We start from the raw sequence: 24,132 nt of genomic DNA, 5'->3' as shown, positions 1-24,132 counted from the left end.
AGGCCCTGCAGAAAGAAATCAGATCCTGCAGGGCCCTGGTCTCATGAGGCAGAGCGTTCCACCAGACCGGAGCCAGAGTTGAAAAGGCCCTGGCTCTGGTTGAAGGCAATCTAACTTCCTTAGGGCCCGGGACCACTAGGGTGTTGCTATTTATGGACCTTGAGGCTCTCCGTGGGGCATACCAGGAGAGGCGGTCCCGTAGGTATGAGGGTCCTAGGCCGTGAAGGGCTTTAAAGGTCAAAAGCAGCACCTTAAATCTGACCCTGTACTCCACCAGGAGCCAGTGCAGCTGGAAAAGCACTGGGTGAATATGCTCCCATGGCAGAGACCCCGTGAGGAGCCTCGCTGCAGCATTCTGTACCCGCTGGAGTTTCTGGGACAGCTTCAAGGGCAGCCCCGCATAGAGCGAATTACAGTAGTCAAGCCTGGAGATGACCGTTGCATGGATCGCTGTGGATCACTTTTACCTTTCCATGCTCAGGCTGGGATGTGTGCAGATAAATCAGCAAATGCATTTCAAAGAATACATTTCATGTCAGCTTCCTGGCTTGTTCAGATCACATCATTTATAGTCATGAGGTCAAAAATTATAATTTTGGAATTGCTGTAAATTGCTTGGTAGGTGGCTCGTTGATGAAACTCTCCTTAACTGAGGCCACATCCACATCAAGCACATTTAAAGCACACGACTCCCTCCCACACCCAAGGAATACAGGGAACTGGGATAATAGAATCATAGAGTTGGAAGGGACCATGAGGGTCATCTAGTCCAACCCCTTGCAGTGCAGAAATCTTTTTCCCAATGTGGGGCTCAAACCTACGACCTTGAGATTAAGGGTCGCATGCTCTGCCAGCTGAGCTATCCCCCTCACATAATGGACATCTGGAGTACAAAGAAACTTAGTGGCTTCCTGGCAACTGGGATGGTGAGAGGGCTGCGCCACCAGCTCGAAACATTTTGGTGCCCAAGTTAGAGCGGCAGCAAAGGACATAGAATCATAGAATTGTGGAGATATGTAATATATAGCATTATACACACAGTATAGAAACCCCATATAAAATGTCATAAAACCTCAAAACCACATCCAAGACCAAAAGCTGGGAGAGAAGCATAGTTTAAAACCATCATTGCAAGTGGAGGGACCTCCTGCTTACCCCTTGATGTGGAACTCCAACCCAGAGGGGGAGAGGAGGAAGAGGGCAAACTCTGGCTGCCTCCACTTCAGCGCATAGCTGACCAGGCACATCTTGCGGGAGCTAGCGGCAGCAGCAGCAGGTTGACTTCGAACCCACAGCCCGATGGTGAAGTTGTTGAGGTAGCGGCGTATGGCATCTTCCAGCTGCAGGCTGCTGCCACTGCTGGGGAAGTGTAGGTCAAAAGAAAGGCGATACTCTGGAAGGGAAGGCAAAGAGGTCAGCCTCTGAACTTAGCCAACCATGTGAGCACCCTCCTTGGCAGATTCTCTGGGAAAGCACAAAAAGCCTTTGTAGCCTTTTCCTGCCCTCCTTCAGCTATTCCTGGAAACAATCAGTGGTGGACTTGGGGGGAATTGAGAGTCCTAGTGATGCCAGCAACTCTTCTCAGTAAGTCTTGCCCCAATGAGCCAGTTGTGAGGACTGAAGGTCCCTGCCTTCCCTTCTTCTCTCGGTTTTTTCCCAAGCTATCGTAGACTGCGTCTGTACGCAACCAATCTCTCCTCTGATCTTTTCATTTCTCCTCTGATCTTTTCATTTCTCTGTGTTTTCTAGAAGACTGGGGGTGGGGAGCGCATGTCTGTCTCCTGGCCCCCTCTCCTCCCAAGGGTCATCTAGTTCAACTCCCTGCAATGCAGAATATGCAGGTTGCCCATACGGGGATCAAACTCACAACCTTGGCATTACCAGCTCCTTGTTCTAACCAACAGAGCTGAAACAGTGGTCTACCTAGTCCATGGAATAGCACTGGATTATGAGCTTGTTTCAGCGTTAAGCTCAGAATCATGGAACTGTAGAGCCCAAGGCTCATCTAATCCAACGCCCCGCAAGTCAGGAATCTTTCCCCTAATGCGGCGTAGGTTAAAAGAAAGGCGATACTCTGGAAGGGAAGGCAAAGAGGTCAGCCTCTGAACTTACCCAACAATGTGAGCACCCTCCTTTGCAGATTCTCTGGGAAAGCACAAAAAGCCTTTGTAGCCTTTTCCTGCCCTCCTTCAGCTATTCCTGGAAACAATCAGTGGTGGACTTGGAGGGAATTGAGAGGGTGGGTCAGTCGCACTTTGAGACTGGCACAGGTCCAATTGCGACTGCGTCAAGATCTCTGGGCACCAGGTTGGTGATCTCCACCTGACTCTCCAGCTTTCTTATGCAAGCAAGTTCGCAGAAAGGCTTATTTCTTTCATTTCTCTCCCACCTTTTTCTCCAAGGAGTCCATAGTTCACCCCCCCCCTCCTCAGTCAATCCCTACAACGAGCCTGCAAGGTACGCTAAGAGGCTGCGGCTGACTCCAAGGTCACCCAGTGAGCTTCGTGACTGAGTGGGGAGTTGAACTCTGATCTCCCAGGTCGAAAACCTGACACTCTAACCACTACACCATGTTTGGTTGTACTGCCCCCCCTCCTAGTTGGAGGTGATGGTGTCTGTGCATGGAAAATGGTGTCTGTGCATGCAAAAACAGAGAAAGAAAAAGCTGGCAGTCTTGCAACATGCAAAGGAAGGGTTGCACTGCTTGCAGATTTATGACTATCATGCTCAGCTAGCAGATATATGTCAAGGAGAGAACCTGGCAGTGCAGAAACTTCATTGGCCTCTGTTGACATGAATTCCAAGGAAACCAGGTGGAAGGGGCTTGCTGCAGGGACCCCCCCCCATGTCTCTTTACAGAAACATCAATGTTTGCCCACCTTCTGCTGGTTCAAAAGCAAGGGGGACTCTTCTTTGTGTCCCCCCCAAAAAAATCCACCCCAACCTACCTAGAGACGCATTTGCCATGGTTGCTCCTATTATCCTCAAGGAGCCGAGGTTTGCAAAGGGAATGTCTTGGGCGCTGGAGAGACGGAAATGCTCCTGGTAGTCCAAGAAGCTTGCGAGGCCATCAGGGTAAGTGAAGAGGCTCCATGTGCTGAACAGCCCAGGCGGAAAGGGCACCCCAGAAAAGTTCTTGCGCTCCACCAGGGAGCCTCCGAGATCTGTGGTGACACTGCCACGCACGTGGGTGGCATTGGACTCCAGGCTTAGTCGGAAATGAGTGGCATCGGTGTGGAGGCCAGCCAAGGACAGGGTGCAGGAAGAATGACCAGGGAAAGAGAAGGTGACATCAGCTGTGGCATGCGGACCTATCCCTCCAGGGAGGGGAAAGTACACAGGCTCCGGTGGACCACAAAAATCTGGCAACAGAGATGGGAGCAAATTAGACCCAGGGAAGGGAAGGCGGAGGAGCCTGCTGTTATTGGTGGAGCTCGACTCAAGGACTCCCAACACTCATTTCATTCAGAGCCTGTGAGAGGAAGCATTGGAGGACAAGAAGCCCAGCCGCCTTTTGGATCAGCCCCCTAGCACTCAGCCACTGCCTCTCCCCCCACCCCCTGCCGAGGCAAAAGGGATTGGGAGGGCCAGTGACCTACAAAAATTCACATGTGGAATCTGAGGTTCCCAAACTTGTCCCCCAAATCCAGATTCTTTTATCTTTCAGAAGGATTTTATGCAGTTACGGAACGAAATGCCGATTCTGAAATCAAAATGAGCATGCCTTTTTTGAATTGCCTCTTGTAAACCACCCTGAGATCTTGATGAAGGGTGGCATATAATTTATATAAGGGTGGCATAATTTAAATAATTATAATTATAATTCAAGGGGATGAAAGCTATCCCCCTACATGAGGGCTTTCTTCCAAGATTTCCCATAAAAGCCTTTGGAGAGGGATTTTGTCTCAAACTGTCAGCTCAGTTCTTCACAGGTTTGTTGCCAGCCCTTTGCATAGTCTGTTCCTCTAGTCTTTCTACCTAATTTATCAGGAATTTGCTAATTAGGGGTTTGCAATTCCTTGGATCTCAGAGTGGCTGGAGCAGAGTACAATTAATAACATTGTTACTGTTACCATTACCGTTATGTTTATCATTATTGTTAATCAATATCATACTGTTACGGTTATGGTTATGGTTATGGTTACAGTTCTGGTTACCGTTACCGATATCGTTATCACTATCATTATTATCAGCTGCTTTCTGGTCTCCTTGAGATGATGTCCAGCATTTCAGATGAAAATCCAACAGTTTCACACCTGAGTGGTGCTTTTATACTGCAAATTGCTTTGTGATTTTAGCTCCCCTTTTCTCCACTCATGAGAAGAGAGGAGTTAAGAGGCAGCTCTCTCTCTCTGTCTGCTCCAGCCTGTCTGCGGCCCCTCTGTTGCCCTTGAGCATCTATGGCACTCACCATATCTGTGCTGGCAGACAAATCCTGTTATTTCGGTCATAGGACGCTCATTGCACGGTCTGGTCTGCCACGTCCCATGTTGGGCCATATTGGTGGGCTGCAGACTCAGCACCACACACTGGTCCTTCACCTGTTCGGGGGCTTTTCCTAGAGAATAGAGCAGCCAGGGGTTGTAAGAGCCCGTATGAGCGGCTTCCAGCTACAGCCTCCTACCTTGTCTCCAGGAAGTCCCAACACTCTTCCTAATGCTACCTTCATTGTCACTTCCTGCACTTCTTTCCCACCCCAAGTGGGAAATGGGCAAGAACTTTAGGTCCATTCCACACCCTTCCCCCAGCCTCAACACCCCATCCCAGAGCCCATTTGTGTGGAGAAGGAACCCCAGCTGAGTCAATGTGGTATTGCAGACTAGGGCCTGGGAGAGACCAGGGTTCAAATCTTAATTTGGGCATTGTTGTTGTGGGGATTAAGGGTGGAGGGAAAGAGCTCCTTGTAGAAAAATGTGGGATATGAATGCAATAAATAAATAAATAAATAAATAAATAGGGGCAATAAAATAATAAAGAGCCCCAGGTCTTATGGAGCAAGTCTTATGAGGAACAGTAGAGAGAGTTGGGTATGTTTAGCCTGAAAAAGAGGAAACTGATGGGACAGATGAGAGCCATCTTCAAATATCTTAAGGTCATCACATGGAAGATGGAACAAGCTTGCTTTCTCCTGCTCTGGAGCGTAAGACTTGAACCAATGGATTCAAGTTACAAGAAAGAGGATTCTGACTAAATGTTAGGAACAGCTTTAGGGCAGTACGAGCTGTTCAACTGAGGATTGGACCCCCTCAGAAGGTGGTGGCCTCTCCTTCCTTGGAGGTTTTTAAGCAGAGGTTGGATGACCACCTGTCATCATGCTTGAGTTGAGATTCCTGCATCACAGGGGGTTGAGTTGGGGTCCCTTCCGACTCTACAAATCTATGATTCTAGTTTTTATGCAGTTCTGGATGGCAACCAAGAGTTCTGGCACAGAGAACCAGCTGTGATTCAGGACCCTTCTGTTCAGGAGCGATCATGCTTGGACTCAACATACCCAGATGCCACCGGAAATAGGCTGGGGGGGCTGACGAGTCGCTCCACCTCCATGAGGTGCCAAAGCGCAGCCCGATCCACATCTGCCAGCCGTCCTCAGGAAAGGCATCTGGGGAGGAAAAGGAGAAACCATCACAGATGTTTCTTGGTAAGGATTAGATGGCCAGCTCCCCGCACCCTCTTCCAGTGCAAAACCATCACTACTACCTCCCAGTTTGAATGGGGACAATAAATGCCACCATCTCATAGAATCATAGAATTGTAGGTCTGGAAGGGACCCGAGGGTCATCTAGTCTGACCCCCTGCAATGCAGGCATACACAGTTGTCCCATACAGGGATCAAACCTGCAACCTTGGCATTATCAGCACCACACTGTACCAACTGAAGAGGAGGAGGAAGAGAGTTATTCTGAGGGCGGCATTTGGGTACAGGTGCTCTTTTAAGTTTTGAAAATCTCCACTGTTAGTTTCAATTTTTGCTGCTTTGGACTGTAAGAATCTTTAAAGGGGCATTTGCCCAGAAAAGCAGCCCCCAAAATATTTAAAATATAAAGAGATAAATGGCAACAGCCATCCCCCAAGGGCACTTAAAAAACTAATAAGAAGCACATATCTCAATTGGTAGAGCATGAGTTTCTTTATCTCTGGTTCGTGGGTTCAAGCCCCGTGTTGGGCAAAAAGGATTCCTGCATTGCGGGGGTTGGACTACTAGACCGATGGTCCTTGTGGTCCTTTCCAACTATGAGTCTATTATTCTAAGAGGAGCCCAGCTAGATCAGCCCAAAATGCTACTGTCTTTGCTACTGGTTTGCTGCTTCCATCCCTCACCTGACAGGAAGGTGTTCTGCTCCTCATCGCCAACAATTGCGAGGCCCTCCCCAGATTCCTGGCAAAAAGACTGGGCCTCCCTCCATGACCTCAGTTCCCGGAAGGATGGGAAATGGAAGGCGTAGCAGTGGGAGCGGAAGGGCACTTTCCTCACGGAGCCAGGGAGGGCATCTAAACAGGAAAGGCACAAGGGAAGAGAGAGAAAGGTACAAGAAGGTGCAGCTATGAAGTTGGTGGGCAGGTCCACATTTTAGATTAATGTAAATGGTGAGCTCCCCACACTGCCTTTATTTCCCCTTCATCCACCCAGCCTTCTCCTCCACACTTTCTCCTCCTGAAATCCAGAGATCCCCTTTGCACTTTCCCCAGCAGGGCTTTCGACAAAATCCCCCATGATATTATTGTGAAGAAGCAGGTAAAATGTGAGCTGGACGAGGAAACTGTTAGATGGATTTGTAGCTGGTTGCCTGGCTGAACCCAAAGTGTGCTCACTAATGGTTCCTCGTCATCCTGGGGGGAAAGGGGGGCTGCCACAGGGCTCTGTCCTGGGTCCGCTGCAGTTCAACATCTTGGATGAAGGAATTGAGGGGATGCTCATCAAATTTGCAGATGACCCCAAAATGAAAGGGGTAGCTAATGCCACAGAAGACAGAATCGGGTTTCAAGATGACCTCAACGGATTGGAGAACTGAGCCCAAACTAGCAAAATTTCAACAGGGACAAATGTAAGGTTCTGCCCCTTGGTAGGAAAAACCATCTGCACAAATATAAGATGGGGGACACCTGGCTTACTAGTAGTACATGTGAAAAGGGTCTAGGGGTCTTAGTGGACAACAAGCGTAACATGAGTCAACAGTGTGATGCACAGAGGAGAGGCCTGTCAATGGCTACTAAGTCTTGAAGCGTCAAGGGACCCCTCCCATGCCAGCCCTGGGTGCTGGGGAGGTAAAACCCAGCCAGATGGGCAGGATATAAATACTACTACTACAACAACAATTACTACTACAACAACTACTATTAAAATTAGTGAGGGCTACTGGGTTTGGCTCTCTCCATTTCTCCATTCAACAGCAAAATGCAGCATTTCTGTAGCCTCCCTCATTATGCCTCCTGCTGGCTGCTGAATGTCGAGGCTGGCAAGGAGACACCCCCTTTGCTCTTACCTGTCATGGGCATCTCACAGATGAAGGAGACGTTGGCACCGCAATCCCAGTCCCTCCACTGGCCAGCGTAGATGCCCACGAGCTGTGTGCAACGCTCCTTCTTGGGGTGGCCTTGGAGCCAGTTTCTGATAAAGCAGAAAGAGTTCAAGATCCAAAAGCAAAGAACTTGCTTCTGGTCTCTTAGCAAACCACTTTGATAGCTCCGTCGGCAGAGCAGGAGACTTGATCTTGGGGTTGTGGGTTGAAGCCCCACACTGGAGCCCTCTGCCATCAGAGCCACGCATCAAGGTTCTCTTACCTGTACCAGCTCTGCGATAATGGGGTCCCATCCACCCAGGCGAGCTGACTGCTTGCCTCTCGCCATGCTAACCCGATCCAGTAGTGCAAGGCATTTTCCCGGGTGCTGTCTGAGAGTTCCGTCAGGAACATCTGTGCAAAGGCAGCATAATAAAACCACAGAATCATAACATTGTTGAGTTGGAAGGAACCCCAAGGGTCATCTAATCTAAACCCCTGCAATGCAGGAATCTTTTTGCCCAATGTGGGGCTTGAACCCACAATCCTGAGATTAAGAGTTTCATGCTCTCAGATTGTTCTTTGCTGAAAGAAAATTATATGAAGGTGATGTATAGATGGTATATAACTCCAGTGCAGTTAGGTAAAATGTATAAAACCAGTTCAAATGTGTGTTGGAAGTGTAAGGAAAAGGAGGGGACATTTTATCATATGTGGTAGGATTGTAATGAAATTAAAAAGTTTTGGGAAATGATATACAATGAACTGAAGAAAATGTTCCATCTAACATTTGTTAAGAAACCTGAAGCATTTCTGTTAGGGATTGTAGGAAAAGACCTGCCAAGGAAGCTGAAAAATATCTTCATGTATGCAACAATGGCGGCGAGAGTCTTAATAGCACAAGGATGGAAGAATGAGGAAACCCCGACTAAAAAACTATGGCAAGAGAAACTGATGGACTATGCAGAATTGGCAAAATTGACACATAAACTATGGGACAAGGATAACTGTGACTTTAATGATGAATGGGAACCTTTTACAAAGTACTTAAAGAAACAACAAAGTGAACTGGACTCCTTGGCAGGTTTTGAATAAACACTCACAAACTTTTTATGAACTATAACCAGCCAGATAAATTAAGGATTTATACAGTTTTGTAATATGCAGAGAATAGTATTTGTAGAGAAACCAGAGACTGGAGCTGAGGGAAGTCAGGGGGGAGGGGAGGGTGGGTTATTTTATGGGGGGAGGGGGGAATGGGAGGAATTAAGGATGATATGTATTAAGATAATATGTTTTGTTTAAATTTGTAATAAAAAATATTTTTTAAAAAAAGAGTTTCATGCTCTACTGACTGAGCTGTCCTGCAGTGGGAGCAAAGGCAGGCAGCATAACTTTTGCCACTTTCCCAACAGTCTCTGCCAGGGACTTCTACAGGAAAGGGCCCATGGCTTGGTGTTAGGGCAATTGCTTTGCATGCAGAAGGCAGCATCTCTGGGTAGCGCTGGGGCAGCGTCCTTGCATGAAATCTTGGAGAGCTGCTGCCAGTCAGTGCAGACAATGCTCAGCTAGTTGCACTAGCTGTTTATGTTCCTGGGCTCAGGAAATGACCTAGCCAACCTGGGACTCAAGAGCCCTCATTGGGTGCAGAATAGAAAAGGGTTCTGAACAGTGTTAGAAATTCGCCAGGTGCCGGGCGCATTTTGCAGAGATCTCTTGGTTCGCCTCCTCCTACAACGACCCTGAGAAGTAGGTTAAGAGTCTGTGATTGACTCCAAGGTCACGCAGTGAGCTTCATGACTGGCTGAGTGGGGAGTTGAACCCTGATCTCCCAGGTCCTGGTTCAACTCTTCAACCACTACAGCACACTGGCTTCCTCAAGAAATTCTGCTATGGGACCACTCTATCAATTAAGTTGGTCAATAAATATGGGGAAAGCAAATTGTCACTTTGAGAAGGATCTGCAATATTTTCCTTGAAGCTTGATTTTTTCCCCCTTCTGGATTGTTTGATTGGATGTTTTAGTGGGTTGTCTACCACTTTGAGATTTTTCCTTTAAAAGATAAAGCAGAAATGAAACACGGCACCTAGAGCACCTGGCCATTGCCATACCTGGGTCAGATCTGGATTCTATGCCAGGCAGTCATCCTCAAGTGAGGTTTCCCTCGCTTCCTCCCTCCCAAACTAAAGCATTCCCAGCCTGCAGCTTGCAAAATCCGCCTCTTACCTGCTTGTGGTAATCCTTGATGACAACCAGGTCTGCCTTTTGGTACCTGCAGAAGACTCTGGCTTCACTCCAGGACAGAACAAGAGAGCCAGCTGGGATGTAAAGGCAAAGCTCATTCCTGTACAGGATCCACCTTGGGGGGCACACCCCCAGCACTGTGTGGAAAGGAAGGGTGGCATTTTCCCAATCAGTAAAATGTTAGCTTCTTGTTGCTAACTTTCAAAACAGTAGCTTCTTGTTCCCACCTCTCAAAGCTGGGGATTTGGACAAAGGAGGGAAGGGGCATGTCAGGTGGTGTTCCTGGGCACTAGAAATGCTTTTGGGTTGGGCCTGCTTGCTGGTCTGGGAACCACAGAATGATAGAATAGGAAGGGACCCTGAGGGTCATCTAGCCCAACCCCCTCCATGACAGATGGCCATCCAATCTCTGCTTTAAAACCTCAGTTGAGCAAAAAAGAACAATAACTCCAACTTCCTGCATTGCAGAGGGTTGGATGAGATGACCTGTGTGGTCCCTTCCAAATATATGATTCTATTATTCTAAGGAGAACTGCTCTTGCTGGTTACAGACAGCCTTTATCTCCTTTGCCTTGGCAGCCTAACAGTTTGGAAGGGTTGACTCTGACACCTAGGACTTTTGCTTGCACACACACACACACACCCTCATAATTTTATCCACAGATAAAATGATTCAGAATTTGCTCAGTTGCGTCCATAAGAAGAAGAAAGAAAAGCCAGGGCACTTGAAATAAATATTGTGATCTTCCCACTTTTTATCTCTTGTCTTCCTCCAGGAACTTCCTACCAGAACTGGCGAAGAGCAACCCCAACACGACTCGGACTATCTTCTGATACATCTCTGATCTCCTCAGAGCTGCTGGCCCCATCACCCTAAAATCGAAATTACATCACAGTTAGTCTTTCTCTGGGATAGGAGATCTCCATCGCCTGCCGGGACATGTTCCCAACCTTGTCAAGGAACAGACTGCATACTGGTCTTCCTCATGCCTTCAATTCAATGCTACCAATTCATGTGGTAATGTAGCAACTTTTCTGGTATCTGTACCCAGCAGTGTTCAAAATTCCCCAGGTGAGTTTTGCAATGGGCAGAGGTCCAATTGTGACCACGTGGAGATCTCTGGGCACCAGGTTGGCAACTGACATCTCCATCTAGCTGGTCCCTCCAGCTTTCTTAAGGATGTAAGCAGAAGAGCTTATTTATTGCATTTTTATCCTACTTTCCCCTCCAAGGAGTACATGGTTCACCCCCCCCCACCATAAAAAATCAAACAATCCAGAATAAAACAAATTCAAGCTTCAAAGGAAGTATTTCAGATCCTTCTCAAAGTTACACTTGGCTTTCCCTATATATATTGACTGACTTAATTTATAGAGCTGCCCTGTAGCAGAAAGACTCTAGGAGTGTTAAAGCACCCAATATGGTAACCTTACAAAATGGCCTCTGTGCTCTCACAAAAAAACAAAAACCACATCACACACAAACCCAAAAATCCTGCTTGCTTTGGGGCGCCGCCTAGCAACCAATAACTCAAGGCAGGCTTGGTTTAAAGGTTCCAGCCACTAGGCCGAAATGCAGCCTGCCTTTTGTTACCAGTTGTTGCTGGTGGTCATAGATCATAGAATGGTCTAGTTCTGATGAGATGAAGAGTCTCGTGCTCTACTGGTGATGATCAGTACTGGGGGGAAACAAGGCATTAGGAAATAAATTTTCACTCAAAAACAATAACTGCTGGGGGGGGGGACCACACACACACCAAAAACACCCATAGCCGGACAAGTGAAAAAATGGATGAGGCAAAAGCAGCACCTCCCTTGGTCAAGAAGAGAGCAGAATGGTGGCCCTTTGGCAGAATGACCATGTTTTTGTGGCGGACCTCAACAGCTTTGTTCAACATCATCTGGTTAGGATGGGGAGACAGCTGCCCCTGTTGAATTTCTGCCTGCCAATGCAGGAATCGTTTGCCCAATATGGGACTTGAACCCACAACTCCGGGATTAAGAGTTTCATGCTCTTACCAACTGAGCTTTCCTATTGTCCTACCTGGGAATGCAGGAATTTTTTGCCCAACGTGGGTTTGAACCCACATCCCTGAGATGAAGCACCTCATGCTTTACTGACAGAGCTATCACACCTATTTAGCTCTCTGAAGCAGTATGATTCTGATGCTGAAAATTTTTCCAGTTGCTTTTGCTTCATGAAAGCTCAGTCAGTAGAACATGAGACTATTAATCTCAGGGTGGTGGGACTAGAAGACTATTAATCTCATGGTAGGGGGCTAGACTAGATGACACTTGCCGTCCCTTCCAGCCGTACGATTCTATGATTCTAACGCTGCAATCCTAAGGCTCAAAAAAGACAAGAGCACCTCACCTAATTGACCCACACAATATTTGGGGGCATTACCATGAATGAATGGTTATTTTATGCGCTGATAGTGAGATGTCTGAAGAAGGGGAAATGTACTAGGCCGAAAAATCAGTGAACAATGCCTGCATTGACTCGACTGGATGTGTTGAAATCCTGTTTGCGTCAAGAGGAGCAGGAATGACGGAATCTGCTTTAAGTGACCCTGGAGCAGCAGGCTTTGATGTGTTGACTTTATATCAAAAGATTTATATTGAAAGATGGCCCCTTTCCAAGACCAGCCTGTAAAGTGAGAACAATTTGTCATTTCTCAACCTGGGATAGCTCAGCTGGTAGAGCATGAACTCTTCTTCTCTGGGTCGTGGGTTCGAGCCCTGCATTAGGGGAAAGATTCCTGACTTGCGGGGCGTTGGATTAGATGAGCCTTGGGATCTACAGTTCCATGATTCTGATCTTAATGCTGAAACAAGCTCATAATCCAGTGCTATTCCATGGACTAGGTAGACCACTGTTTCAGCTCCGTTGGTTAGAGCGAGGAGCTGGTAATGCCAAAGTTGTGGGTTTGATCCCCGTATGGGCAACCTGCATATTCTGCATTGCAGGGAGTTGAGCTAGATGACCCTTGGGGGGAGAGGGGGCCAGGAGACAGACATGCGCTCCCCACCCCCAGTCTTCTAGAAAACACAGAGAAATGAAAAGATCAAAGGAGAGATTGGTTGCGTACAGACGCAGTCTACGATAGCTTGGGAAAAAAAACAGAGAGGAAGGGAAGACAGGGACCTCCAGTCCTCACAAGTGGCTCATTGGGGCAAGACTTACCGGTACTGAGAAGAGTTGCTGGCATCACTAGGACTGTGTAGTTTTAGTTTTTTTGAATGAAGAGTTAACTTCACTGAGACTGGTGTTTTTTATTACACACTTACACCTTACTCAGACTCCTGACATGCAAACAGGACAGCAGCAAGGCATGCAATGTCCTAGAGACTATGATACCCATCTCTACACATAGTCATGAAATGACTCAACAAGTCATACACTTGACCTCCCTGGTATCGCTATGGTAACCCAGTGACACATGGCACCCTTATCTCAGAACAACCGGACATGGGGGATTGGTCTCAAGACATGAGACCATTTAATTTTAACCCATAGTTCACACTGTCCATCAGCTCAAACCCACCCCTGACAGAGAACCCCATATGCAGGAAGATGACAACATCCAAGCAACAATGTGGCCCAGGAGAATGACCTTTAGAGCCAAAAAGGAGAGGCCTAAAGACTATAGGTCTGGCACAACAGCACACCCCACTCTAAGGATGGGTGAATCCCTAGATGTCACCCTCCGAACCTCTCAGCGAGGTGGGACATAGAGAAGGGCCTCAGATGACAAGCACAGGGTCTGGGGTGGTTTGTATGGGGAGAGGTGGTTCTTTAAGGCACTGGGGTCCTGAGCTGTGTAAGACTTTATAGGTCAACCCCAGTAAGTGACACCTTATTATTATTATTATTATTTGTGGATATGGTTACATCAATATTATGAGCCAATATTAATGTTGCCATATCTATGACTACAAAGTTATACTGTGTGTTTTGTTCTTATGCTGGGGTTTTTTACATTGCTGCTAAAAATGGTAATAAATAAAGTTTGGTACTTCCTGGCACACATGCCCTTTGACGTGGACGCTCTTCTAATAAATCTATGCCGCCTTAATAACATTCACATACAGAACGTGTAGCTCAAGCTAGAATTGGGTGTGCCCTTTAGCGTCATGTGTGAAAGCACTTGCCAAAGCAGTCAGAAACTATACTGGGGACAATAGCACATATCACAAAAACTGTTTCTTCAGATTCTTCACCCTGTTCCCAAGCAGTGAGGGAATTTCACTTAATATTCTCCAGGGAGTATCGCATGTGAATGGCATATCTTTAGCAAACACTATTGGGGTCAATAGCATACATTCCTACTCTCTGCTGCATGGATGGGGTATCTGTGTGACCAGGGTCCAGAACTACGGGGGTTGTAGTTCAACAACATCAGATGAGTCACATGTTCCCCATCCCTTTTCTACTAGATAGATTCAGAACCTTTCAATGGTTGCAGTTGAAACTGGAGGAGAACAAAAAAACCAAACACATTTTCCCAAAATCTTCACCCTGTTCCCAAGCAGGTAGTTGTAGTAGTAGTAGTAGTAGTAGTAATATCATTTATATTCTACCCATCTGGGAAGCTTTTAATGTTAATAGGTTATTGTATTCTAGTGTTTTGTTGGAAGCTGCCCAGATGGGCGGGGTATAAATAATAAATTATTATTATTATTGTTATTATTATGGAGAATTGCACTCAATATTCTCCAGAGGAGACAAAGATTCTTGCATGGGAAGGGCTCCTCTTTAGCAAATGTAGTACACAGCAGAGTGGAATTCACTCTGGTCAGTGACTGAAACAAATGGATGGAGTCATTGATTGATTCAGCAGAGTGGAGCTAGCACACTGCACATGCTCAGGAGCACTGCCAAGCTCTATGATAATATATGATCTGTATATATATTCAGGTCCAGGGTTTAGGTCCCAGGCGCTCCCCGTGGAGCTCTGGCTGAAAACAGATGCCCCTTCTCCCCTCCCCTCCCGCCTCCGCTCAGCACCCTGGCCAGCTCCTTCTCCCGCCCGCTACTTCCGGGTCCTCCCCGCCGGCTCGCGGGAGGGGCGGGGCCGGAGAAGGAGGGACGGAGGGAGGGCAGAGCCCGGCGAGGAGCGCCTATATGAGCGCCTGCGCAGTAGCGCTGCGGACTATTCGAGGGATGGTGAGCGGAGTCGTGTCCGAGCTCAGTGAGTAGCGGCGCCGCGAGGCAGGTGGGGAGGGGAGAAGGGAGGGGGAACCGGTGCCTTCCGGCTATGATCTCGTAAATAGATGTGTGCATTTATGGAATTTTTAACTGGACATTAGTATCCAATTATTATGAATAATAAGCTAAAGGTGAAGGAGCCCTGGACGGATTAAGTCCAGTTAAAGGCGACCATGGGGTGTGGCGCTCATCTCTCTTCAGGCGATTCCGTTTTTTTATAAAAAGAAGTTGCATTGATTTCAAAAAGAAGGAACGGGTTGTTGCAGAAAACTCAGCTTTCCACCCCCGCCCCCTTAAAATAAAACTTTCCCATTGTGGGTTGGGGGGTGAGGGGCTTGAACTGCTTCCGTGTCCCTTCCCCCCGATTAGCAGAATAGCCGATGCAAAACAAGGGGAAGTCATAAGCATTTTCTTAATTTACAGACGGGCTACAGGTTGCAGAATTTTAGTTACCATGCACAGATTTTTTTTTTCTTCAAGTAAGAACCCAACCTTGAAGGGCAGACTAGTCAAGAAAGGCTGCCCACAAATGTACAGATTTTGTATGGTGTTGTCATTGTTCCTTTCTGGGCTTCCAGCCTTCGAAATACAGTGGTACCTCAGGTTAAGTACTTAATTCGTTTCGGAGGTCTGTTCTTAACCTGAAACTGTTCTTAACCTGAAGCACCACTTTAGCTAATGGGGCCTCCTGCTGCTGCCGCACCGCCGGAGCACAATTTCTGTTCCCATCCTGAAGCAAAGTTCTTAACCCGAGGTACTATTTCTGGGTTAGCAGAGTCTATAACCTGAAGCGTATGTAACCTGAAATGTATGTAACCCGAGGTACCACTGTAGAACCAACCATTTCTTTCTGTCCTTGGCAGGATCCAGCTGTGCAGAATCTCAACAGCTAGCCAGCAACTGTGGCAACCCTAAGCCACCTTCCTCTCCATCCAGCTGCGCAGAGTGATGATTGGTTGGCCTTTCTTACGAAGCCCTTTCTCAACCCCCATCAAGCTGTAGAGTGTTGATTGGCAGGCCTTTGTGGCAGTCAGCAAACCACACAGACCTTCTTGCGCAGAGCACTGTTTCGACTTCTTCCCAAACAGCCAGTTTATTTCTCTTTAAAAAGGTGCTGAACACAGGAAGTTGCCTCCCTCTCCTGGTCCGTCTAGCTCAGTATTATGAGCTCTCCCGGGTTTCAGGCCAGGAATCTTTCTCAGCTCTGCCTGGAGATGCCAGTGAAGGTTGAACCTGGGACGTCCTTCAGGCAAAGCAGAGGCTATTCCACTGAGAGCCCTTCCAATGGAATGAACCTTAACTGGATAAACATACTGTATAACTGAAGCTTGGGGTGGTAGATCAAAAGCAAGTTCAAAAGCCAGCACTTCATTCAGGGCCTGGCACGTGCTCCAAAGGAAAAGTAAAGGTTGGAGGATCAGAGAATTGGAATAAGCCCAAAGGACAATATAGTCCAACCGTCTGCAGTACAGAGACTACAGGGTGAAAACACACTGGCTCTCCTTTTAATGGCTGCATTCTCTGTTTTGTGTCTGCAGAGCAATTATTATTCTGCTCACTAAATTATTGACTATGGCCAGTGAATGCCCACTCTGCAACCTGCTCAATACAGACACAAAACATAAATTCTGTTCTTGGGTCCATGAGTTGCAGCAGTGACACAGCCCTTGCTTGCTTCCCACATGGGATGTACCTGCACACCTTTTTACAAGTGGGCTTTTATTTTTAGGTTTTCCTTATCCACATTTACCTTTTGCCCCGCTCTTTCCAGGCACTGATCTGTGCTTTGACACACCGTGTCTGAGCATGGTTTCTGCTTTGTTTCCCCCTGAGCTTTCCCCACAAAACCCCGCTCTTTAAATCTGGATCAGAGCAAATGTCAATTCAGTTTTTCCTCAGATTGCTGTTTGCTTTACGATTGAGCTTTAAAGAGCAAGTTTTTGCAGAGAAAGCTCCCGAGCAAAAAAAAGGGGGGGGGGCATGGAGCTTTAAATCACAGACCGTTCCTGGAAAGAGAGGAGGAAGGGTCATGTGTATAAGCCCTTATATTGCACAGATGGACTTCGGAAAGTAAGGAACTGAACTGTGACTCTGTGGAAAGAGAAATGTTTGTGTGTTAGGGTTAACTGGCTGCCAGCTAATGTAGCCAAACCAGTGCAGCAGGGCGACTGCCTTCATACGGGGCTGCCTGCCAAACCCTACTGTCTGCTGTCCACATTCGTTTCTGACTCACCTCTAGTCGTCACACCCAATTTGCTGCAACTTTAAGTCTCTGTTTCCCCAAGGATAGCTTAGGGAGTGCCTGATGCTTCCTAATGTCGGCATTCAGAGTTTCTGAAACCTCAGGGAGAATACCTGAATATGGCAAACTGATGTTTTTTCACCCAGAAGGCTCAGAGTCAGGTGACTGGAGGTGGGATGACGATGAGTGGTCTGAGGGAGAAGAGGGAGAAGACTGGAAGGAGGAGGGGTTGGAAGCTGAAGGGTTAACAGGGTTTAGTAAGCAGGAAGAGAGCAGTCCAGAATCAGGGGCTGGAGAGGAGGTGAGGCAGACTGCTGAAGAAGCCAGGGAATCTCCCCTTCCTGCTGGGACCAGCTCCACCCCCCTGGAACATACAGAGAAATGAAGAGGTCAGAGCAGAGAGGGGCTGTGTGCAAGCAGTTTGTGACTGCTTGGGAAAGACCCTGGAGAGGAGGAGCCTTAGGAAGTTCTGGGAAGGCAGGGACCTCCTCGCAACTACTTTGTTGGAGCAAGACCTACTGGGAAGAGTTGCTGGGACCACTGGGACCACTAGGCCTGTGCCGTTTCGGTTTCTCGAATAAGGAGTTAACTTCACTGACACCGTGCTTTTCTTTGTTAGCTGACCTAATGCTTGACTCTAGCTCCTGACAGCTACTGCTTTTAAAACGGCAGCCCTAAGAACACCACCTGCCCCACGGCATGTGCTGGAGAGGTGTCAAGGTCAAATTGCAGCAGCTGCAGGTGGTGTGAAGCGGAGATGGGAACCTGCAAAGGAGTTTGTAGCCCTGACCTGACAGTTGCATGCAGCTGAAGGACGAAGCAGGAGGCAGAAACAGGGAGCGAGTGAGATAGGCGTCCGGAAGGCAGATGGCAGGGACTGGAAACCTGGAAGGGTAGCTTTTCGCCACAAGGGTGCCCCTAGTTTGAATGGTGAGGCCAAATTTAGCTTGCTTTGCCTGAAAGGAAGTGAGGTGGCATCTTATCCCACCCTGCTGCATTCTGACCGCAGCAGATGGCTCAGACTGAGGAAGTGCTGTGGGACCTGGGAGTAATACACAGCAGGAAGTGAAGCAGGACTGGCTATCTGGGCCACAGTGTCCCTGTCCTGGTTTCAGCTGCTATATACAAGACTTCTGCTGCACGGATGCTGTTGGCCTGCCTACTGACAGCACCTCTGAGCATGTGCAGAGCAAAGTGGACCGTGTTTTATTACTTTAAAACTTATCACATGGGAACACGCCTTCCCCAATACATTGACAATTAATTTTAGGGAAATTGCAAGAATGCACCACTTTTCCTGGCTCTGGGAAACATGGGAGCCTATTGTTTCCCAGGGTCAGATTATTTCCTCATGTAGCTCAGCGTTGCTTACTCTGCCTGGCAGTGACGTTTCTCAGCAGGAAGCAAATTTCCTTTTGCATCACCAGCTTTAGACGTACCTCTTTTCTGGCAACCAGTGAATAAAGTGAACTTCCACCCCAAGCATAGAATCCTAGGCAACTGTGCAGCAGACGGGTGGGAATGTGTGCAGAAGAGTAAGATTCTGTCTCTGGTTACCTATTTGGGGGAGCAGCCTTGCATGGGCTCAGCTGCAGGCTGAAAGGGGTCAGCAGCCTTCCAACCTCCAGGATGAAAAGGCAGCCATTTTGCGGTCATCATGGGAGGCATCCAGTAGACACCTCTGTCTCTAGCACCAGACTAGGCGTAGCATCGACCCACATCCCCATCTAAGGAGCTGGGTGGCGCTGTGGTCTAAACCACAAAACCTAGGGCTTGCTGATCAGAAGGTCAGTAGTTCGAATCCCCACGAGAGGGTGAGCTCCTGTTGCTCAGTCCCAGCTCCTGCCAACCTAGCAGTTCGAAAGCGCATCAAAGTGCAAGTAGATAAATAGGCGGGAAGGTAAACGGCATTTCCGTGTGTTGCTCTGGTTCGCCAGAAGTGGCTTAGTCATGCTGGTCACGTGACCTGGAAGCCATACGCCAACTCCCTCGGCCAATAAAGCAAGATGAGTGCCGCAACCCCAGAGTCAGTCACGACTGGACCTAATGGTCAGGGGTCCCTTTACCTTTACATGCCTGCCACATCCACCCTCTCCCCTCTATGTTTGTTCAGACCCTAAAGCTCTCCTAAGTGCAACAGAAACTTGTGCAGAGGTGAGTGCTGGCTCAGTCCTCTCTGTATCCTTCCCGTCCTGAGAAGCCAGCCCACCCAACCAGCCATCTCAGAGTCACAGATTTGGGTATGCCACAGGATTGGTTGCTGATCTCTGTGTTCGAACCCTACCTTTTGCTGTAGGCTTGCAGTTATTGGGCGAGTCAGGGGCTTATGTGGCATCATCTCAGAACACTTGCTGTGCCACGCAAAGAGGACAAGTGCCAAGGAAGTTTCTTAAACTGAAGAGAATCAGGTCTCAGACGAAGGAGTTGGCCCAGCAGCTGATAGCTTTATAGCATGGGTAGGCAAACTAAGGTCCAGTGGCTGGATCCGGCCCAATCGCCTTCTAAATCCGTCCTACGGATGGTCCGGGAATCAGTGTGCTTTTACATGAGTAGAATGTGTCCTTTCATTTAAAATGCATCTCTGGGTTATTTGTGGGGCATAGGAATTTGTGTGTGTTTTTCCGTTTCAAAATATAGTCTGGCCCCCCACAAGGTCTGAGGGACAGTGGACTGGCCCCCTGCTGAAAAAGTTTGCTGACCCCTGCTTTAGAGCGCTAGCTGGAAGCTGATTGGGTCCCCTCTGTTGTGCTAGCGGCTGCAAAACACACTCTAGCCAGTGATGGTGCTGACATGCAGCAGAGCAGAAGAAGGGTACTCAGCACTGCCTCTGTCCACAGCTGCTGATGTCAACACTGCTCCACCCAGTCGCATTTCTGTTGGCAAGAACATGAAAAGAGCCCTGCAGGATCAGGCCAATGGGGACCCATTTTGTCCAGCATCTGTTCTCACCTTGGAAAACCCATAAGCAGGACCTGATCACACAGGCCTTCTCCTCTCTTGTGGTTTCCACCAGCTGGTATTCAGAAGCATTTAGTGCCTCCCAACTGTGGAGGCAGAGCTTAGCCACCAATAGCCATGAATTTGTCTAACCCTCTTTGAAAGTCATCTAGGTTGGTGGTCATCACTGTCTCCCAATGGAAGCGAGTTCCACAGTTTAGCTCTGCTGCACGAAGAAAATCTGTCTTTTGTCTGTCCTGAATCTTCCCACATTCAGCTTCATTTCTCTGTCCTGCCTATAATTTCACAAACTTCTAGCATGTCACCTTTGACTCAAGGCTGGCTTGTGATCTTGGGGGTCACTGAGCTGGTGGGGGTCACTTCTTCTAGGGTCAAAGGGTGGGATAGGAGGAAAGGTCCAGAAGCTTGCTGCCACTTCACTGCAAACCTGCCTCCTGTTTTCTAGCTGCACACCCACACTCTTACCCAAGGCTTTCTCACGTTCCCATCCAGGTAAACCCTCAATACCATCAACAAACCAGGAGTAACAGTGACCCACATCGCAGGGCCACAGCGTAACTACACCATAGAGACTGAGGGGGAGTCATCGAAACAGTGGCACTTTGGAGGTGCAGCTTGGCTAGCGAGGACCACGCTCTGCACGCCTTGCCAGGGCGCCTGGCCGGATGGACGACACCTTGAGGATCTTTGCTTGGGCCACCGCTAGCGAGCCGAAGAGGATGCAGATGCAGATGCTGGTTAAGAAGGTGGACGGGCCAATGAGCAGGAAGAAAGCATAATCTTTTACGTTCAGCCAGGGCTCCCGGCAGTGAGCAAAGGACTCGTTCCCAATGGCAGTGATGGGATGTTGGGTGAGCTGTGTGGGACGTTTGCAAGAGACAGAGTCCACCTCTGGAAAAGGGAGAGACACGGAGACTCAGAGCAAGGCTGTGGTTATTGCAGCAGTTGGGGGTGTTGGACCAGAGGATTGCTAACCAACAAGCACAAACCGGTTTAAGATCTTAAGCTGCCTGCCAAAGGAATTAACGTGGATTGCTTGGAGGTTGCTTCTGCTAGGAGCTTTTAGGGAGACCAAGGCACCTGCTGTTCTAAAGTTAGCCAGAAAAGAAATCAAAACAGCAGTGCCATGTGGTGCTTGACAAGGTCCCATAACCTCCATAAAAGTTCATCAATATGTCTTCCACATGATTAATTGCCAAACCGGAGATAGTTGTGACCCCCCTCCCCGGGTGTCTGGCGGGGAAGGAATCTAATTTAGAAATAAAGGTTGTATCCAATGTTAGTCCTACTCAGAGAAGACCTGCTGAAACTAATGTACAGTGGTACCTCGGGTTACATACGCTTCAGGTTACAGACTCCACTAACGCAGAAATAGTGCTTCAGGTTAAGAACTTTGCTTCAGGATGAGAACAGAAATCGTGCTCTGGCAGCACGGCAGCAGGAGGCCCCATTAGCTAAAGTGGTGGTTCAGGTTAAGAACAGCTTCAGGTTATGTATGGACCTCTGGAGCAAATTAAGTACTTAACCTGAGGTACCACTGTACATGGCTAACTTAGGTTCATTTGTTCCAATGGGTCTGCTTTGAACTTTGTGGGATACAACCCTAAACGAACAAACAGATCTTAGTCATTTCTAAAGGAGCTGATGGTGCTATAATAAAAGCCAGTTGCTCCCAGCTGCCCTGCTTCGCCCACCACACACCATGTATTCTTTTTGGCAAGCTGCTTGGGAAACTGAATCCTCCCCCTAAAAAAAATTGTTATGGCTCCAATTTATTTATTTGTTTTGAGAAAATGTGTTTACAGATTAGTATTGCTGGAACTTAGAAGGGCGGTGGAGATAACGGGGGAAAAGAACTGAAAATAAAAATTTCAAACACTTTGAGGTTTTCTGCAATCAAGCAGTACAGTCAACTCTTATCTTACATGGGGGTTACATTTCAGGGATAGTGCATAAAGCCAAAATTGTGCAGAGTCAAAACACAGGTGCAGCAGCTGGTGGAATTGTCAACATCTTTCCCCCCCCAGATACCCATTTTTTAAAAAATGATTAATTATTTTTTTTTGCCAAGCGCATAAAGCTAAATGTGCAAAAGTTAAATGTGCCTACGTTGTGGGTCTACTGTATATAAATTTCATGAAATAAAACTATAAATAATGGTGATCGTTGCTGTTAAAGCCACCAGCTACAGGTGAGCTTTCCAACCCCTTCCCTGTTGAGTCCTGCTCACCTGGGACTTTCTCCACGTTGTCAGTGAGCCACTGGTAGAGGGGCTGGATGGCGCAGGTGCACCCCCAGGGGTTGTTGTGCAGCCTGAGGAAGTGCAAGGAAGGCAGGTTGCTGAAGAGGTCGGGCGAGAGTGAAACAAGCGCATTGCCCTGCAGAAACAGAGACTCGAGGTGGGGCAAGGACCTGAGCAGCTCTGGCTCCAGCGTCAAGAGCTTGTTGTTCCCCAGGTTCAGCATCCTCAGGCTCGGCACGGGGAGGAAAGTATTGGGTTGCAGGACAATCAGGTAGTTCCCACTCAGGTCCAGTTCCTGCAGCTCACTAAGGCCAGCCAGGGCCTGGGGGTGGATGACCCCGAGGATGTTGCTCCGAAGGCTCAGGTGGCGCAGGGCGCCCTGGACGACAAAGGTGCGGTTCTGGAGGGTAGCAATGCGGTTGTAGTCCAGCAGGACAGTGGTGGCATTGGCTGGAAGGTCCTCCGGTACCCAGCGCAGCTTGTGCTCCATGCAGTTGATTTCCCCAGAGGTACAGCTGCAAACAGCTGGGCAGGCAGAGCAGCTGGGGGATGGGTAGAGGAGGAGGAGGAGGGTGAAAGTGGCAAAGGTCTGAAGGCAAGTGCAGCGGGTAAGGCTGGAGCCTGAGGGGAGGACCTGGCTTCTACCACACCAAGCCATGGAGCCGCCTCTTCATGCCCACCCTGACTCCTGGGCCAGGATTCACAGCTTGTGCCAAAAACCTCCCAACCCACCAGCCTTCCCCTGCAAAAGGAGGGCAATTCTCGGGCTCCCCTTCTTAGCAACTGCCCTTGCTCCAGCAGAGTCCTGCATGCCAGCCTTGCTTCTGCCCAGCTATTAACTTGGCTTCTCTTCTGGGTGCAGCTGATGATGGGTGGAGCTTTCGCTCTTCCTTAGCAAATATTTTAACAGGGCAGCCTTGCCTGCCAAGGGGCAAAGCCGCAGCTTCCTCCTGGGCCCAGCCTGTCTCCTCCAAAAGAGCCACACCAGGCTGCCCTGGGATAGCCGGCTCCTGGCTTTGCCTGGCATCACCCCTCGGCTGCTGCTCTCAGGCTGCCCTGGCACATCATGCCAGGCAAGTTAACTGGTTTACTTATTAGTGTGCTTCACCCTGCCCTTCCTCCAAGGAGCTGCTCAGAGCGGCATTTCAGGCTCGCAGCAGGAAGCCTGTAAGGTAAGGTCAGCCTTGAAACACAAGGCCTAGTTATAGCTGAGGGGATTCACACCACAAGAGGTGGGTGACAGTCAGTTTGGATGGCTTCAGGAGAAGGACTAGGCAAATTTGAAGAGGAGGAGGAATGATGCAACAACATGCTCATGAGGCTGGAACCAGGATTCCCAAGGGCCTTGCCTACGCTTGACTCCAGCTCCTGACAGTCAGAGAGGGACTTGGCTGTCTGCTGCAGGGGACAGGACGATGGAGGAAGTGGATGAAAACTCTGACAAAGCAGCTTTTGTTCTGCCATAAGGCGGGCCAGCTACTGGCCCATTTCCAGTTGCACAAGAGGTGCCCCATGGACTGCAGATGCTAACAGCCATGGGGGGGGAGGGGGTGCTTCTGAATAGCCGTTGCTGGAAGCCAAAGGAGAGTTGCTCTTGCATGCAGCTCCTGTTTTAGGGTTTCCCATTGAGGCATCTGGCTGGCCAACCAGAGTGGAAAGGTGCCACAACTCCCTCCCTCTTCAAATGGGACACCCAAATTTGCCACTTTGCCCTGAGCCCCTGCTTCTGGGAAGGGG

The 24,132-nt window shown here is 48.6% G+C and overlaps 2 protein-coding genes across 2 annotated transcripts in view; both read right to left on the bottom strand.

The window, feature by feature from the left end:
- LOC310832095 (beta-4C adrenergic receptor-like) overlaps window positions 1–24,132 on the bottom strand; it is a 685,807-nt gene that overhangs the window by 121,529 nt on the left and 540,146 nt on the right. The window lies entirely within an intron of this gene.
- On the bottom strand, window positions 20,262–23,208 carry LOC310832805 (leucine-rich repeat-containing protein 26-like). Its single transcript, XM_083714931.1, has 2 exons — window positions 22,384–23,208; window positions 20,262–21,044 (listed from the first exon to the last, which is right to left on the bottom strand). The coding sequence occupies exons 1-2, from the start codon at window positions 23,051–23,053 to the stop codon at window positions 20,773–20,775; spliced, it is 942 nt and encodes a 313-aa protein (XP_083571057.1). The 5' UTR covers window positions 23,054–23,208; the 3' UTR covers window positions 20,262–20,772.

The sequence above is a fragment of the Podarcis gaigeae genome, assembly GCF_964106915.1.
Source record: "Podarcis gaigeae genome assembly, chromosome: 15".
NCBI lineage: Eukaryota > Metazoa > Chordata > Lepidosauria > Squamata > Lacertidae > Podarcis > Podarcis gaigeae.
The sequence above is the reverse complement of the archived record's forward strand: the minus strand, read 5'-3'. Positions and strand labels throughout refer to the sequence as shown.